We start from the raw sequence: 19,928 nt of genomic DNA on the forward strand, positions 1-19,928 counted from the left end.
CACACGCACACACACGCACACGCACACACGCGCACACGCACACACACACACACACACACACACACACACACACACACACACACACACACACACACACACACACACACACACACACGCACGCACACACACACGCACACACACACACACACACACGCACACACACACACACACACACACACACACACACCTCGGGGACAGGCAGATGATGACACTCGTTGGCACGGGGCTTTAAGGTGAGGCGGTAAGTAATCACACACCGCAACCTCCTGACGCTCCCCGTCAGCCCGGGCACCCGTCCGTCCGCCGCTCAGGTGTCTGGCGTGGCCCACATGTCCTCTGGCACAGTGTGTGTGTGTGTGTGTGTGTGTGTGTGTGTGTGTGTGTGTGTGTGGATATTACACTGAAAGAGTGTAATCCAGCCACTGGAGACATGATATGGTTGAGTAAAGAGGTAATTCGCCATAGCAGTGCAGTGGTTGGACTTGGAACACTCGCCATACTTATTGTTGTAGTGCAAAAGTATACTGGTATGCTCAACTCACCAGACTTTGAATTTAAACGATGATGGCCTCGCAGGTTCGAAAGACTTTTTTTGATTGATTATTTTTATTAGATAATAACAAATGCAAAACAGTACATTACAGTACAGTCAAAGCACATTTTATCCAAAAGGATAGCACCGAAAAAAGACCTTGCGGTCTTGTTTCCATTCGGGTCCCATGCAGTCATTCACAATACAATGATGACAGTAATCGAGATACCAAAAAAACATGAAACACCTTATTTACAGGTGTAAGTACCAAAAAAATCTAAATACAAATAAATCACTCGGAGGGGGAGGGGGGGGTGGGGGGGGGGGGGGGGGGGTATGGGGAGGTTGGGCAGTCATCTTCTCTCCTTTTGACGCGCTGACATTGACAGGTGATTTTTCAGCCCGGTTTTAAAGGAAGCAGTGATTTGTTTGTTTTGAGGGAAGGGGGGCAGGGCATTCCACACCTGAGTGGCAGTGCTGTGGAAAGTGGATTTACCCATATTTGTTCTATATGCGGGACGCACCAGATCATTATTTATATAGTGTTGTGGCTGTGAGAGTTGCTCACCCTTTGTGAGGTAATGGGTTAAGTAAACGGGGACTGAAGGGCACAGAGGGCAGGGCTGAAGGACACAGAGGGCAGGGCTGAAGGGCACAGAGGGCAGGGCTGAAGGACACAGAGGGCAGGGCTGAAGGGCACAGAGGGCAGGGCTGAAGGACACAGAGGGCAGGGCTGAAGGACGTGCGTTATAATCCCAAAAAAGGGGAAACACCCGTCCGTCCGTCTGTCCCGCACACCACCACTCACGTAAAAATGTTCTTCAGATGCAATGATAATAAGCCAGAGAGAGAGAGAGCTTAAAAAAAAGAATGCCTCCCGTCTTGTTTCCTGCTACACAGTAGTTGTGAAAGTGTTTAGCTTCCCTAGAGCTGTAGCCAGTAGCCTAGAGAGGATGCTGCACGTCATGTTTCCTATACAGTAGAGTACAGTATAGTAGAGCTGTAGCCAGTAGCCTAGAGGATGCTGCACGTCATGCCGTGTGCGTCGTTGTGTGATTGAATACTGTGAGGACAGCATTGCGGGCGCTGTCGGGCAGACTCCTCTTAACCCATTCTGACCTGAGATCAGATTCATACGAGGTTTCCACTGGACACACACTGGTCTGATTAACCCATTCTGACCTGAGATCAGATTAAAAAAAAATGTCAGTCGTTCTTCGATTTTTCAAAAATAGCAGACCTACAAGCTCGTAGCGCGCCACTCGGTGGCGCGCTATGAGCTTGTAGATCTGCTATTTTTCAATAGCTAAAGCATAACATGATGCTAACACCAAAATGGGTTCCCGGTCAGAATGGGTTAATCTCCATATATCCTATAGGTTTCTGTGTGTTCTTCCATAAATGAACACCATACGTGATGATGATCATAACTACAGCTGCACACAGGGGTGGACAGGTCAGTGGCTCAGGGGTAGAGCGGGCCGCATGGGAACCATAAAGGTTGTCCAATGTCGACCCGGGCTCCCCTGTCCTTATCCCATTCTGGGCAGGAACCCCTTTTGGTGTTGTAGCATCATGTCATGCTTTAGCTTTTGAAAAATAGCAGATCTACAAGCTCATAGCGCGCCACTGAGTGGCGCGCTACGAGCTTGTAGGTCTGCTATTTTTGAAAAACCGAAGAACGACTGACATAGAAAAACATAGCTTTTTCAGAAAACTGTCAGGATGTAGAAGACATTTATAGAATCTGATCTCAGGTCAGAATGGGTTAATGGGATAGAGTCTCACTAGGCACGCGTGAGGGTTGGGGTGGCAGCAATAAGACTCACCAGGCGTGCGGTGGTGGTGGGTTGCGGTGGTAGTAATAAGACTCACCAGGCGTGCGTGTGGGTTGCGGTGGTAGTAATAAGACTCACCAGGCGGGCGTGTGGGTTGCGGTGGTAGTAATAAGACTCACCAGGCGTGCGTGTGGGTTGCGGTGGTAGTAATAAGACTCACCAGGCGTGCGTGTGGGTTGCAGTGATAGTAATAAGACTCACCAGGTGGGCGTGCGGGTTGAGGTGGTAGTAATAAGACTCACCAGGCGGGCGCGCGGGTTGCGGTGGTAGTAATAAGACTCACCAGGCGGGCGCGCGGGTTGCGGTGGTAGTAATAAGACTCACCAGGCGTGCGGTGGTGGTGGGTTGCGGTGGTAGTAATAAGACTCACCAGGCGTGCGTGCGGGTTGCGGTGGTAGTAATAAGACTCACCAGGCGGGCGTGCGGGTTGCGGTGATAGTAATAAGACTCACCAGGCGGGCGTGCGGGTTGCGGTGGTAGTAATAAGACTCACCAGGCGGGTGTGCGGGTTGCGGTGATAGTAATAAGACTCACCAGGCGGGTGTGGGGGGTTACGGTGGTAGTAATAAGACTCACCAGGCGGGTGTGCGGGTTGCGGTGATAGTAATAAGACTCACCAGGCGGGTGTGGGGGGTTACGGTGGTAGTAATAAGACTCACCAGGCGGGCGTGCGGGTTACGGTGGTAGTAATAAGACTCACCAGGCGGGTGTGCGGGTTGCGGTGGTAGTAATAAGACTCACCAGGCGGGCGTGCGGGTTACGGTGGTAGTACATCTCCTTGTACTCGTCCATCCAGACCTCGGCAGCCCGCACGCTGTTGGCCAGCGCCTTGTTCCGGGAGTACGGAGCCTTCTTGGGGAACACGTGGCCCACGTGGGAGCACGGGTGCACCTCCAGGGTGCCGCCGCACTGCCAGATCTGGAATGATAAGAATAATAAAGGAGCTCCTTTTCAAAACAAACACGTCACATGACAAGACATGCAGACATGAGAAAACATCCACGTGGTGCGGCTGTGGCTCAGGAGGTTAGAGCAGGTCGTCCAATGATCCCTGGGGTCGGCGGTTTGAATCCCGGCTCCTCCTCCTGTCCACATGTGGAAGTGTCCATGTTGGGCAAGACAATGAACCGTTGTAAAGCGCTTTGAGCACTTGAAAAAAATGCAATTCATTATTCCATGCATCCATCCATCTTCAACCGCTTATCCGTAGTCGGGTCGCGGGGCAACGGCTCCACCAGAGAGCTCCAGAGAAACATTATAGTGACTTCCAGCGAATGCAGGAGGACACAATGGGTTAAGACATTTCAGGGAATAAAGGAAGGTTATTTTTTCAAGAGGGATTTAAAGCAGAGGACGGAGCTCTGGATGCAAACGCCCTGATCTCCTTTTTTAGTCTGGGAATTCGTGACGACTACGTTTTAGTACGAGTAGGTTGGAGATATACTAGGCCAGACCCAGAGACGGCCTTAAAATGAAATTAACATTTGAAAAATCAATTCTAAACAAGACTGCGAGCCAATGCAAGGAGCAAGGATAAGTGAAATATGGTTCTACTTTTTGAGAGTCACACTGTAACTGAAATGATATCGTCCTCCCGTCCCCCGTCCCCACACACACACAAACACCACAAGGATCTGGTCAGTCCCTCAGCCATGATTTAATCAAACAAAGTACAATGGACAGCCTTTGTTGTGAGTGAGGACAAAAGCTGTTTTGCTGTTGTGGAGAGAAATAGTAGAGAGAGAGAGAGAGAGAGAGAGAGAGAGAGAGAGAGAGAGAGAGAGAGAGAGAGAGAGATTATTTTACTGCCTTGAGGAAATCAGAGGCTATTGGATTGAAAGTTGGGTACTTGGCTGCATTCTTCAACGTAGTTGAAGTGTCTGTGAGCTTCAAGAAAAATCTTGAAAGTATTCAGAAAAATGTAGAATAACCATGGGACAAAACCTTAACTTCTCTCCTGGGGGTCCCTGGGACAAAACCTTAACTTCTCTCCTGGGGGTCCCTGCATGGGACAAAACCTTAACTTCTCTCCTGGGGGTCCCTGGGACAAAACCTTAACTTCTCTCCTGGGGGTCCCTGGGACAAAACCTTAACTTCTCTCCTGGGGGTCCCTGGGACAAAACCTTAACTTCTCTCCTGGGGGTCCCTGGGACAAAACCTTAACTTCTCTCCTGGGGGTCCCTGGGACAAAACCTTAACTTCTCTCCTGGGGGTCCCTGCATGGGACAAAACCTTAACTTCTCTCCTGGGGGTCCCTGGGACAAAACCTTAACTTCTCTCCTGGGGGTCCCTGGGACAAAACCTTAACTTCTCTCCTGGGGGTCCCTGCATGGGACAAAACCTTAACTTCTCTCTTGGGGGTCCCTGCATGGGACAAAACCTTAACTTCTCTCCTGGGGGTCCCTGGGACAAAACCTTAACTTCTCTCCTGGGGGTCCCTGGGACAAAACCTTAACTTCTCTCTTGGGGGTCCCTGGGACAAAACCTTAACTTCTCTCTTGGGGGTCCCTGCATGGGACAAAACCTTAACTTCTCTCCTGGGGGTCCCTGCATGGGACAAAACCTTAACTTCTCTCCTGGGGGTCCCTGGGACAAAACCTTAACTTCTCTCCTGGGGGTCCCTGGGACAAAACCTTAACTTCTCTCTTGGGGGTCCCTGGGACAAAACCTTAACTTCTCTCCTGGGGGTCCCTGCATGGGACAAAACCTTAACTTCTCTCCTGGGGGTCCCTGGGACAAAACCTTAACTTCTCTCCTGGGGGTCCCTGGGACAAAACATTTCCATCATTTTGGGAGTCCTTGGCATGGAAACATTTGAGAACTTGCATTGAACCGCTGTAGAAGGCCTTTGCAGAATCTCTCAGACTACTTTCACTAGTGGCCAGCAGGTCATCAAAGCTAATAGAAAAGCTTTTAGTCTTCTATAATTAGTGTTTTGAATGTTGTTTGTTGTGTGTATCCTTTCCTATTATCTGGCTGCAAACCAATTTCCCACAAGAGACAATGAAGCGAACCTTATATCATTAATTCGGTTAGTTGAGGAACTGTTGAAGAATAGCATACAAGCTCGTAGCGCTTCACTCTTATAGATCTGCTACTTATTTTTTTAATCGTGTGAAAATGTGTGAAAATCTTGGAATATCTATTCGCTATCACAGCGAACGTTCTTAACTCAAATATTTGCTTCTTGGGGGGAGAGTCCCTGAAACCACATATTTTCAGATGGGGGGGGGGGGGGGTCAGCGGCCATATTTTTGGGGTCCTTGACGTGAACCACTGATGCAGAAACAGGTTTTTTTTTCCCCCTTCAGAAAACTGTCATGATTTAGAAGACATTTTGTGGAATCTGGTCTCGGGTCTCAAATGCGAAGCAGATTTGAGGACTGAACTCTCTGCTCTCTGCTGTCGCCTGCGTCTTATTGTGGCTCGGTGCAAAATGGGCTGGGAATACTTCACATTGCCGAGGGGGCCATCGTTCACGCAGCCATAAATGTGTCACAGCAGTGTGTGTGTGTGTGTGTGTGTGTGTGTGTGTGTGTGTGTGTGTGTGTGTGTGTACGTGCGTGGAGCTTTTACAGCGTCAGGGTGCGGTTTAGACAAACACCGTTGTGAGATTTGACACCACACAGAGATAAGCATTACAAAGCAAGCACAGTATGTATCTAATCTATAAAGCTAGTACTGTACATGTATGCAGTGACACTTGCGAGTCACGCGCGCACACACACACACACACACACACACACACGGTTTCTCACCCTGAAGGAGAACTCCAGGTTCTCGCCGCCCCAGACCTCCATGCCAGTATCGTATGTGCCCAGGTAATGGAAGTAGTTTTTGCCCACGGCAAAAAGACCGCCCGCCATAGTGGGAGATCTGTGAATCACACACACACACACACACACACACACACACACACACACACACACACACACACACGAATTACCTCTTTACTCAAAGTATTCAGTCATATATACTGTATATCGTTGCTGTCGGGCAGAAACCGCTTATCTCCACATTTGAACTTTTCGTGTTCTTTTATTGCGATTAACGCTCTGGCCTACGTGGTCGTACCACAGCGCCACCCCAAGGCATCACAAGTCGCAGATCTACAAGCTCGAAGCGCGGGATTCTCGCGATCACCGAGAATCCCAGGTGGTAATTTGTTTATTATTGCTAACAATTCTTAAAAAAACGAACAAGGTTACCTCCAAACGTCTCATCACCCGACGTGAATGAGACCAAACCATCCACAGAAACCATGTTATTGCTACGGTGGAATTACGCAACTCAAACTGCACCCTCCCTATAAGTTATAACAATACTGAGATGAACTGCACCCTCCCTATAAGTTATAACAATACTAAGATGAACTGCACCCTCCCTACAACAATACTGAGATGAACTGCACCCTCCCTACAACAATACTGAGATGAACTGAACCCTCCCTATAACAATACTGAGATGAACTGCACCCTCCCTATAACAATACTGAGATGCACTGCACCCTCCCTACAACAATACTGAGATGAACTGCACCCTCCCTATAACAATACTGAGATGAACTGCACCCTCCCTATCACAATGCTGAGATGAACTGCACCCTCCCTACAACAATACTGAGATGAACTGCACCCTCCCTACAACAATACTGAGATGAACTGCACCCTCCCTATAACAATACTGAGATGAACTGCACCCTCCCTATAACAATACTGAGATGAACTGCACCCTCCCTATAACAACAATACTGAGATGAACTGCACCCTCCCTATAACAATACTGAGATGAACTGCACCCTCCTATAAGTTATAACAATACTGAGATGAACTGCACCCTCCCTATAAGTTATAACAATACTGAGATGAACTGCACCCTCCCTATAACAATACTGAGATGAACTGCACCCTCCCTACAACAATACTGAGATGAACTGCACCCTCCCTATAACAATACTGAGATGAACTGCACCCTCCCTATAACAATACTGAGATGAACTGCACCCTCCCTATAACAATACTGAGATGAACTGCACCCTCCCTATAACAATACTGAGATGAACTGCACCCTCCCTATAACAACAATACTGAGATGAACTGCACCCTCCCTATAACAATACTGAGATGAACTGCACCCTCCCTATAACAACAATACTGAGATGAACTGCACCCTCCCTACAACAATACTGAGATGAACTGCACCCTCCCTATAACAATACTGAGATGAACTGCACCCTCCCTACAACAATACTGAGATGAACTGCACCCTCCCTACAACAATACTGAGATGAACTGCACCCTCCCTACAACAATACTGAGATGAACTGCACCCTCCCTACAACAATACTGAGATGAACTGCACCCTCCCTACAACAATACTGAGATGAACTGCACCCTCCCTATAACAATACTGAGATGAACTGCACCCTCCCTATAACAATACTGAGATGAACTGCACCCTCCCTATCACAATACTGAGATGAACTGCACCCTCCCTATCACAATACTGAGATGAACTGCACCCTCCCCATAACAATACTGAGATGAACTGCACCCTCCCTATAACAATACTCAGATTAACTGCACCCTCCCTATAACAATACTGAGATGAACTGCACCCTCCCTACAACAATACTGAGATGCAGCTACTTTGGCTTTCAGCGGCTGTATTTTCCCCGAGTTAATGAGTAAATGTTGACGAGCCACGTGTTTCTTTCAGAACTCCTCTCGGCCATGCCATAAAGGCCTGTGATCAACAGCCATGCGATGAGAATAAGAATGAATGCCATTGATCCATTGATCCCTGCCGCCCGGGGGTCCAATTAGGTCAGCAGCAGTCTGGCCTGGGCTGTCTGTGGCACTGTTGATTTAGTTTTATAGTCTTTTGAATAGAATTACACTTAGTTTTAGTCACATTTTAGTCATCCGAAATGTTTTAGTTCAAGTCTAGTTTTAGGCAACTAATTATCATAAAATTGTAGTCGGCTAAATCTGCAGTTGATGTAGATTTTTGGCTTGTTGTAGATAAGACTATTTTCAGAGTGCAACGCCCGAGCGCAACCAAACGTAAAATGACTTGTCTTGTAGTTCTACTGGATCTCTTCTCCACTATAGTCCCTCTCTATAACATCCGAGTCAAGTTTTTATTTGTTGACGGAAGTGTCACTACATTCAGTCATAGTTTAAGTCATCATAGCTTGTAGTTTTTTCCCCTCTTAGCGGTCCGATTCAGACGTTCTTATTCCAAAGCGACTTATAGTACGCAAGAACAAAAACACATCAAATACATAAAAAAGATTGTCATCAAGAATCATACGTACGTTAAGAACATAACAGTGGAATATCTATCTATATAATGAAACCATACCATACATACCACTGCGCAAAAAGCATGGAACACGGATGTGTATATTACAGGAAACTCCCGTTAAACTTTCCAACAAACTCCGGTACACCCCCAAATTGCACCATCACACCTGTACGGTATATTACTGTATATGCCTGCTAAACGTGAGGTTTACGGGAAAATCTAGTGCCCACAATTGCCCGTCAACTCCTCTTTTCATGCAGTGTACACTATAGAGTACTACAGTATGTCTACATTAAATAATATATATAAGTTATATACTGTAAGTTGAGCCTTTTGCATACGCCTGTAAGGTCGTGGGCAAGTGCTATACGGCAAGTGCTACGGCCTTTTCCCCATTACAACACGTTCCTTTTACACACCTGATGACGTCGGTGGGCGAGCGGCGGCGCTTCTGCTCGTAGTCGGGCACGGTGTGCCACGTGAACACCAGGCGCCAGTCGAAGCCGCCGATCTGCGGCTCCCCGGCGTTGCCCAGGTACTGGAAGGTGTTCCAGTCGATGACGTCGATCACCGGGGTCACCACGGCAGACGGCTCCTCTTTTATCCTGTGACGGGGAAAAAGATCAGAAACATAACTTTGGTCGATTATTTCTCCCCTTCAATTTATCAGTCTATCTGGTTACAATGGACTGGTTTCTCCCCTTGAATCTATCAGTCTATCTGGTTGCAATGGACTGGTTTCTCCTCTTCAATCTATCAGTCTATCGGGTTGCAATGGACTGGTTTCTCCTCTTCAATCTATCAGTCTATCGGGTTACAATGGACTGGTTTCTCCTCTTCAATCTATCAGTCTATCTGGTTGCAATGGACTGGTTTCTCCCCTTCAATCTATCAGTCTATCTGGTTACAATGGACTGGTTGAGGGTTCAATCTATCTGGTTATAATGGACTGGTTTCTCCCCTTCAATCTATCAGTCTATCTGGTTACAATGGACTGGTTTCTCCTCTTCAATTTATCAGTCTATCTGGTTACAATGGACTGGTTTCTCCCCTTCAATCTATCAGTCTATCGGGTTGCAATGGACTGGTTTCTCCTCTTCAATCTATCGTCTATCTGGTTACAATGGACTGGTTGAGGGGCGAGAAATGATAAGCTAAAGTTAGGTTTCCAAAACTCTATAGCGCCTTTCATGAAACCAAAACAATACATAACAAAATAAAACAGCTTGTAGCTTGTAGATCTGCTAGTTTGTATATTTTTATAGTTTGTAAAAAATAAACAATTGAATTTCTTTTTTTTTTATTCATGAAATTATCTTGGTTGCAATTCCATTCTAATTTCTGAAAAGTTAAGATTAAGGGTCTGGGGACCCCCAGGGGTCATTGAGGAAGTTCCAGAGGGTCCCCAGCTAAATTATAGTTTGGAACCAAATGGACCCTTATGGGTCTGGAACTCTTGAGTGTACAAATGGAACCAAATGGACCCGTTAAATTCATATTGAGTTTACAATATAAATTGGGGTCTCAGAGATAGAAATGCCATTAAACGGGGGTCTGTGGACTAATATGCATGTCAAACTGTGGGTCCTTGAAATTAGACGGGGTTGAGAATCATTGCTTAGAGCCATAAAAATCTTCTCTTATGGGGGTCCCTGGCATATCTTTTCAAATGGGGGGGTCCGCGGGGCTAATTAATTAGTGTCAATTAGGGGGGGTCCTCCATGACATGAAAAGGTTGGGGGGGGGGACCACTGTCCTAAATCTCAAAAAGAGGCGTGGTCGCCGGTCACCAACCAACGGGGTCTCCCCACCTGTGCAGCAGGGGCTCCAGCCAGCCCTCGTGGCACTCGCAGTGGCAGTCCAGGAAGGTCAGCACGTCCCCGCTGGTGATGGAGGCGCCGAGCAGGCGGGCTCGGACCAGCCCCTCCCGCTTGGTGGCGCGGACCAGACGCACCTTCCTGAGGCCCGCGATGTAGTTCTTCCAGCGGCTCCTTCAGGTGAGCTGCGGAGTTAATGACCTGAGATCAGATTCTAAACATGTTCTTCTACATCCTGACAGTTTACCATTCTGACCCGAGATCAGATTCTAAACATGTTCTTCTACATCCTGACAGTTTACCATTCTGACCCGAGATCAGATTCTAAACATGTTCTTCTACATCCTGACAGTTTACCATTCTGACCCGAGATCAGATTCTAAACATGTTCTTCTACATCCTGACAGTTTACCATTCTGACCTGAGATCAGATTCTAAACATGTTCTTCTACATCCTGACAGTTTTCTGAAAAAGCTATGTTTATGTCGTTCTTCGATTTAAAAAAAAAAACAGCAGACCTACAAGCTCATAGCGCGCCACCGAGTGGCGCGCTACGAGCTTGTAGATCTGCTATTTTTCATGATGCCAACACCAACAACAGTCAGACACACCATGAGACAGACACCCTCCTCCCCCCAAATACCCTAAGCTCACAGGAAGCCACGGGTGATTATTTTTTTTTAACCCGCCACGCATGTCTGGAGCCACGGGTGATTTTTAACCTGCAGCACGGGGGTTGTCTGACTAATGACTGTTGGCATGTCTATAACCAACGTATGCATTGATTGATTAAATACTAGAACAGTTTGTAAAAACGTACAAAAGGAACAGTAATACAATATTGCTAAATGGATAACACCAAAGTCTACCAGAATGCTTGTTACATTCAGGTAGATAAGAGTCTTGTGTGTGTGTGCGCGCGTGCGTGCGAGTGTGCGTGCGCATATCCGTGTACCGAGGTGTGTGTGTGTGTGTGTGTGTGTGTGTGTGTGTACCCGGCCGAGTGAGTGTGTGCTTACACGGGCGTAGCTCAAGGCAGTCGTGTGTAATTCCGGCCCAGAGTTTGCTTTTCTTTCCCCGTTATCTTAAATACACAAAGAAGACCTGGTGCAGATGGAGGGAGAGCCACGTCATGGTGTGACCAGGGTTGGGTCGGGATCCCGGAACCGGATGAATCCGATCCAACCATTGTGCCATCATAATTATTTGGAACCGTTTCTTGAAGCGTCGTTTCTACACGCCGTCAGAGCTGGTATGTGGATGTGGACTTCATCACATGTATGTGGACTTCATCACATGTTTGGTGGTTGTTGACATTTTTTTAAGGTTTGAGAGTGTACACATGGAACGATCATTTTGTACAGACCTCCCTATTGGAATCATTAAAGGAATCGAAGTATTGAAAATTGTAAATACTCCCAGTAAAGTAGGCTACCTCAAGTAAAGTACTTGAGTAAATGCGAGGAGAAAAAAAAGGAATAACCAGGTGATCACTTGAGTAAAATGTACTTTGTTACTTTCCACCACTGATGAAATGCCACCTGCAGTGGCGTGCACAGACATTTAGAGGGGCAGGTGCTCAAGTGGAAAAAAAGGGCACCTTGTGCAGTGCGTGGAACCGGCCAGTTGTCTTAATAGAGATTTAGAGATTTTGGGGCCTAAATAATATTTTTTTTATCAAGAATTGATCAATGTCAACATGGTCCACATACTGTACAAAAAAATGTTTTTTTTTTGTATTTTCAAGGGGCACATTGCCAAAAGGGCAGGGGGTGCTCTGGCACCCCCTAGTGTCTATCTGTGCACGCCACTGGCCACCCGTTGCCACCATAGAGTAATATATAATTAAACTTGAGGGCAGACCGCCCCTCGCCCTCTGCTATTCATTTCAATGGAAGTTGCTCAGTGGACATTTGAAGCACTCTATACTTCCGCATTTCTCTTGATTTGGGGCGCGAAACCTTGGAGCGCCATGATGCACTCCGTTGCTTGTCCATGTATTTCACTGTTTGCTTGTGCACGGTCAGTAGGGTAGGGTAGGGCGGTGTCAACAACGTTCCCCAGCCCTGCCACCATGCTCTTTCCAACATGGCCGCCGTGCGAATAATATATGGTTCATTATCATTTTATCCCGGGAACATTTTGGGGACAAAAGGTAACAGCAGGACAGTCAATGATGAAGGTGTACTCATTATTAGACTCATAAGTGTCCGGTGTGACATTCACTAAAATGAGAGAGAGGAACAAAATATGCATGGAAAGTGTTTGGCGACGAGGTGAAGGGATTTTAAAACACATAATTCGCCGAGGTCTTATCTATAATTATTTAGCTATACTTGGTGCGTTTTAATTAAAATAAAAAGGGAGTAGGAGACTCTTTGGTTTTTGCCACCATTGTCTCCCTGCTGAAGTTAGTTCATTCTCGGGTCGACAGTACTTTACAGCGTTTAAACCACAAAGACCTGATGTTGCTTCTCCAGATGTCTACTAAATCGATAGTCTCTCTCAGAGACAGACGGTTGACTCCGTCAATACATTCAAAGGAAGAAAGGGCACTGTTTTTTTCCTGTCCTTTTCAGTTTAAAAAATATGCAACACATTTAAGATTTTTTTTTTTTTAATGGCAGATCTACAAGGTCATATAGCGTGGCATGAAGTGACACGCTGTGGGCTTGTATATCTGCCATTTTTCTTTGAATAGCCAAAGTATAACATAATAGTTGAAGTGGTTAAAATGATGGTGACGCCACGGCATTATAACTCCGTCTTGCTTCAATCCGTTCACTTTGAGAACCACAAACCTGAAAATGACACTCGACGCTTTCCCGGGTTTAATGGGTTAGGAAAATGCAATTACATAATGAGTTTAACTTTGTCATGAATGAGAGAGAGTCTGCACACATCCTCACGGCATCTTTAATCACCTCGTTGCTACGTCTCTAATCGGATATATAATTACAAATGTGACAGAGCATACAGGGGCGGGAATTTTTGCCTTTATATTAAAAAGGGATTTACAGTTAAGGCCTCGTTAGATGGTTCATCATTTTATTTTAGTAGAGAGACCTTCATTAAAGTTTTTCTTTTTTTTAGCCAGTGGTTTAGAGTGAAGCAAGTATAAGTAAGTATAAGTAAGTGCATGTTCTCAGGTTCTCCATTTTCCAATACTGTACTTTTACTCTCAGCAGCCTATGTTCATTGTACTTTTGACAATTATTACAAAACACAAATATCGGCCATCAAAAATGTCTGACCTGAAAGTGTATTTGTCTGTTTTAACTAAAGAGCTGGAGAAGATCCTGTTACTGAAAAAGTAGGAGTAGGCAACCCCCCAACACTGTCCCCTAGCAAGCACCCACAGGTGCCATGCAACACCCCCAACACTGTCCCCTAGCAAGCACCCATGGGTGCCATGCAACACCCCCAACACTGTCCCCTAGCAAGCACCCACAGGTGCCATGTGCAACACCCCCAACACTGTCCCCTAGCAAGGAACCCACAGGTGCCATGTGCAACACCCCCAACACTGTCCCCTAGCAAGCACCCACGGGTGCCATGCAACACCCCCAACACTGTCCCCTAGCAAGCACCCACGGGTGCCATGTGCAACACCTCCAACACTGTCCCCTAGCAAGCACCCACTGGTGCCATGCAACACCCCCAACACTGTCCCCTAGCAAGCACCCACGGGTGCCATGCAACACCCCCAACACTGTCCCCTAGCAAGCACCCACGGGTGCCATGTGCAACACCCCCAACACTGTCCCCTAGCAAGCACCCACTGGTGCCATGCAACACCCCCAACACTGTCCCCTAGCAAGCACCCACGGGTGCCATGTGCAACACCCCCAACACTGTCCCCTAGCAAGCACCCACGGGTGCCATGTGCAACACCCCCAACACTGTCCCCTAGCAAGCACCCACTGGTGCCATGCAACACCCCCAACACTGTCCCCTAGCAAGCACCCACGGGTGCCATTAAAACACCCCCCAACACTGTCCCCTAGCAAGCACCCACGGGTGCCATGTGCAACACCCCCAACACTGTCCCCTAGCAAGCACCCACGGGTGCCATGTGCAACACCCCCAACACTGTCCCCTAGCAAGTGTGAAGGACATTGAAAAACAGTCAATAAAAAAACATTTTATTTTGATTTGATATGGTGTCATAATTAAACACTGACTAAAACATAAAAAAACATGGGCATGTCAAACAGTTGCCCTGATCTATAGCAAAGTTACTATGGGAATAGGAGTAACCGGTGCTGCTTACGGGCTGCATTCCATTCAGGTCAACCTGCAGCGTGTGAGTGTTTTATATATTGTTCTGCACACACGGCTCACAGTGGAAAGAAAAAAAGACTGCCGCTGCTATACTCCGAATGGAATGGAGCCTTAATTACAGGCGGTATCGTTAGCAACACCTGTATTTACCCTGCCATTTCATGTCAATATGGCTGCCATGCCCATTGAAACTGTCTCTGAAAAATGCAGCAGCAGACATATTGCACACACACACACACACACACACACACACACACACACACACACACACACACACACACACACACACACACACACACACACACACACACACACACAGAGAGTGATGCCCCAACTTAAATGCTACCGTAGAGTCAGTGAGCACATTCCTTCCTGTGACTGCAGGCAAGTAACTACCTTAAGTACTTTTTAATTACTTTGCAGTCTAATAGAGAGCCGATAGAAACCTGTTGAGTACACACAAATCTGGGGTTTAAAGTAAACATTGGGAGGACTGGTCTTGCAATATATTAACCTAGCCTTATTGCGTAGTGATATATCACTGTGTGGATATTAGTCTCGTCCTTCTGTATATACTCGTATACATTTTTTTATATTTGCATACAGGGCCCTGGTTGGTTATAGCCTGCCAGATAAAAACGACAGAGAGAAACTACGGGCCAAAATCCATACAATGAGAAAGAAAGAGGACAAAAACAAGACCTGAGACCTATTCGTTGCGGTAGAGCGCAACCCTCTGGCCTTCTGGGGGAATCGGGGGCGCTACGCAGCCTGCGTAGTCTGCGTATAGGACCAATCGGCTCTGCAAATGAACATTGAGTAGTGACTGCCAGCGGTGAAATGTGGGACCTAAAATATGGGACCTTGATGTGAAAAAGGGTTGAAAACAAGCGACTTTCTATCAGGTTTCTGTCCATCCATCCATCCATCCGTTCCATACCTCGGTCACTGTAGTCGTCCACCAGCACCACCTCCTTCAGCAGGACGTCGGGCGACGTCTCCAGCACGCTGTGGACCGTCCGGAGCAGCGTGGACCAGGCCTCGTTGTAGAAGGCGATGACCACCGAGGTGGTGGGCAGCGAGCTGTAGTCGTACTGCAGGTCCCTGCATCTGGACCGGGCAGAAGGACGGACGGGGCGAGTGTTAGCAATGGACACAGTAGTATAGAGAATGTACCACCGGTGGCATTTTGTTCCTTCCTCCCCGATACCCAGAACTCGAGTACCGATCCGATCATTTAAAAACTATCTAGGACAGTGTGGTGTCCTCCAGGGACCCTCAGGGGTTCCTCCCCAACAGTGGCGTGCACAGGTCGACACTAGGTGGTGCTGTATAGAGCACCTGCCCTTTGCCCTCTGGACAGTAATGTGCCCTTTTGAAAAAAAGAAAACACACTGTACACGTGTACTGTGGACCATGGTGACATTGATCAATTCTTGATTTAAAAAAAAAAAGCTTCTAATATATTATTTATGCCCCAAAATCTAAAAAAAAATCACACTATTAACCCATTTTGGGCGGGAACCCCTTGTGGTGTTAGCTATTGAAAAATAGCAGATCTACAAGGTCATAGCGCGCCACCGAGTGAAACATAGCTTTTTCAGAAAACTGTCATTGGCTACGTTTACATGAGCAGTTAAATCCCCTTTTCATTCCGAATAGAAGTTCAATCCTATTAAACGTTGTTATGTAAACACCTACAAAAACTTACATCCGAATGAAAACGCTCGATGCGATCTAAAAACCATTCCGATGTCACTGGCCGGATTACTCCGATTTTCAATGCGATTGAAATAAATTTGACTCATGTATACACTGCTTCGGATGTAAATTCATTCTGGTCTTTCTGAGCATGCTCCAAGGCGCTCATATCCAAGGCGCGCCGTCGGCGCCGAGGAGTTTGCACATAGAGCGCGTTATTTCGTTCCTTTTTTCAGATCCGAAATCCACAAAAAAAACGTGGAGCAGCAGCAGATGAGATACCCCTGATCTGTGTGTGTGTGTGTGTGTGTGTGTGTGTCACAGTGTGTGTGTGTGTGTGTGTGTGTGTGTGTGTGTGTGTGTGTGTGTGTGTGTGTGTCTGTGTGTGTGTGTGTGTGTGTGTGTTCAACGGTCTCTCTCTCTCTCTCTCTCTCAAAAATAACGAGCGACCCGATACAATAATAATCATCAGTGTTGCCTATATTTTATGTGTCCAACAGATGGCGTAGTTTCACGTGAAATAACATGTATCATGTCTTCTATCACTTCTCCATATAAACACTCATTCGGAATGACCATTTCCCATGTAAACTCGCGGCAAAAAACATTACATCGGATGTATTTTATTCGGAAGTATTTATTCGGAATGATCACCCTTCATGTAAACGTAGCCATTGTCATGTCACAGACATTTTCTGAATCTGATCTCAGGTCAGAATGGGTTAAGCCAAGGCAACCGGCCGGTTCCACGTGCTGCACAAGGTGCCCCTTTTTTTCACTTGAGCACCTGCCCCTCCAAATGTCTGTGCACGCCACTGCTCCCCAAACCTAGTTAGTTGCAATGTGTTGTGAGCGTCTGATTGTAGAGTGGCAACCTTTTGGCAAAGAGATTTGATGTACTGGTAGATGGAAGAAACTGTTCAAAGTACAGTTTCACAGTGGTTCTTTAACTATATAGAAGTGTCTATTTGTACGTCTCTAAATGTTTTGATGAATTGAACATGGCGGACCCTGTTGTAAACAAGTGTAATGCTTAATTGGGTCGTCCACTCACAGTTAACAGTCTTTGTATTGAGTTTGTGCTTGAAATGTACTGTAATTCTGCAAACTGTTAATACATATTTCAATCAATCAATCAAAAGTGTAAATGCAGGGATGCTCTTTTAGATGAGTCCCAGCCGGGACATTAGATGAGTCCCACTTCAGCGACGTTAGGAGTCATATTTTGCCTTTTTTATTTTTACAAATTGCAGCATTTAACTCCCATTTCATTTTATATGGCTATAATGTGGTTATATTCATGTAGAAAACAGAAGAAGAAATTATTATTATAACTAAAGCTATAGTAAAATAAACAGTACAGTAGTGTATCCCGTGGATGCAGAGGTCGTTGTTTTATTTTGTCCCTTAACCCATTCTGAACGGGAACCCATTTTCGTGTTTAGCATCATGTTATGCTTTAGCTATTGAAAAATCGATAGAACGACTGACATTTTTAGAATCTGATCTCAGGTCAGAATGGGTTAACTATAAAACTGCGTTTTGGGATGACAAAATGCACCCTATTTTAATCTCTGCTTTCAACTGGGACTATAGACTAGTAGAGAGTTTAATGTTGTTGTCGTTATATTGTTCATGTCATGTCTATGAATTGATCGCAAGGGCCTAAATGGAAACAATGGTGCAATCCCTTTTGGAGTGTTTGACTGTACTCTGTTGCTGTTTATACATTCCGTCTAAAAAAAAAGCTATTTAACCCATTCAGAACTGAGATCAGATTCTAAAAAAATGTCTGTTTGAAAATGACAGTTTTCTGGAAAAAGCTTATGTTTCTATATGTCTGTCGTTCTTCGATTTTTCAAAAATAGCAGAGAATGGAGAATCGAACAGTGGACCTTCTGCCTCTCAGGTGGGCTCAATATAGCTATGGCCCGGCCGGGCCGCGCCCAAATGTTGATCAGAAATCTAGGTCAAATTCATTGTGTGTCCACTGTCCACTCAGTTATTCAGGTCTTTCCTTTGTCACCCGTCTAGGGACAAAATAAAATGTAACAACATCTATTACCTACTGGATCTTTAACCCACTTTTGGTGTTAGCATTATGTTATGCTTTAGCTATTGAGAAATAGCAGATCTACAAGCTCGTAGCGCGCCACCGAGTGGCGCGCTACGAGCTTGTATAGGTCTGCTATTTTTGAAAAATCGAAGAACGACTGACATAGAAACATAGAAGCTTTTTCAGAAAACTGTCATTTTCAAACAGACATTTTTTTTAATCGTCCTCAGGTCGAAATGGGTTTAAGGGTATCAAGCAAATCCAACCTGTCCTAGATCTATTAACCAATGAAACCCTTTACTAGTGAAATGCAGGGACAGATTAACCCCCATGAGGTCCGGTCATTTTTGCAGGGCCCCCATAGCGCGCGTGCGTGCAACATTTTTGTGTTTTTCCGTGTTTTTTTCATGTTTTTGACCTAAATTTAACTAAATCAATGGCCAATGAAGGGCCCCAGGAGCCCTTTTCAGGGTGTCAAACCTAGTACTGCGCGGTTCAATTTCCCAGTAGGGCCCCTGAGAGCCAAGGGCCCCTGGGCCACGGCCCAATGGCTAATTTGTCCCTGGTGAAATGGGTCTGAGTTGAAACTGTACATGGAACCAGATACAGATAGCGTGCTCATGCATTGCTCTCCCACACACATCCCTATAGCCCTCAACTCCTTTTAGACAAATAAATGGAAAACACAATACAACACCTTGTGTAAAGGTCAGAAATAAGCAGCAGTACAAGTAATAATATTATGCTAATAGCATGAACAGGTTTTAGCGGTTTTGAGGTGTGAGTGTATACAAGGAAGTCCTGAAGCGGACAAGAGAGGAATTGAGGAAACAGATATAGGTTACATCACTTGAAACATGCGGTTTGGGGAGGCGGTTTTTACCACACTGTCAGAGTTGCTATGTGGACTTTGCGTCCTGCTATACAATTACAATAGCAAGGAACAACCATAACTCTTAGAGTGTACAAATGGAACCCTCTCACAGTGTTGCCAACTCTCCACTAACGGAAGTAGCTAGTGGCTCCTCGAAAAGTAGCTAAAAGTCGCCAGGGGTGGGATATGCGCGCGTAACGCGCGCCGCCCCTAGCGACTTTTTTGCGTCCCTAGCGACTTTTAGGCGCCCCTAGCAACGAAAATATGTAGCCAGCCCAGAAAAAAAATTGTCATTTATGTGCACTTATAGTTTGTATCATCTCTTGCTGTTTTTTTTATATTACAATGAGTTTAAACGAGCAGCGAAATTTCAGAGTTCAGACCACAGCACAGAGTGCCTCTGCAGCTGCTGCGTCGAAAAACCCCTACCCATTAAAAAACAACAAAAAATAAAATCCTCTCCAAGGAACCATCACCTTACCGTGGTGGCTGCCTGACACTGTTTTTTTACACTGT

The 19,928-nt window shown here is 46.1% G+C and overlaps 1 protein-coding gene across 1 annotated transcript in view; it reads right to left on the reverse strand.

The window, feature by feature from the left end:
• Positions 1-19,928, reverse strand: part of galnt12 (UDP-N-acetyl-alpha-D-galactosamine:polypeptide N-acetylgalactosaminyltransferase 12) — a 39,757-nt gene that overhangs the window by 11,675 nt on the left and 8,154 nt on the right. The window contains 6 exon segments of the mRNA XM_080786966.1: positions 3,112-3,288; positions 6,129-6,246; positions 9,099-9,284; positions 10,491-10,654; positions 10,656-10,681; positions 15,722-15,891. Coding sequence (XP_080643092.1) covers positions 3,112-3,288; positions 6,129-6,246; positions 9,099-9,284; positions 10,491-10,654; positions 10,656-10,681; positions 15,722-15,891 — 841 coding nt within the window.

This window comes from Protomyctophum bolini (genome assembly GCF_963924005.1).
Source record: "Protomyctophum bolini genome assembly, chromosome: 17".
Classification (NCBI taxonomy): Eukaryota; Metazoa; Chordata; class Actinopteri; order Myctophiformes; family Myctophidae; genus Protomyctophum; species Protomyctophum bolini.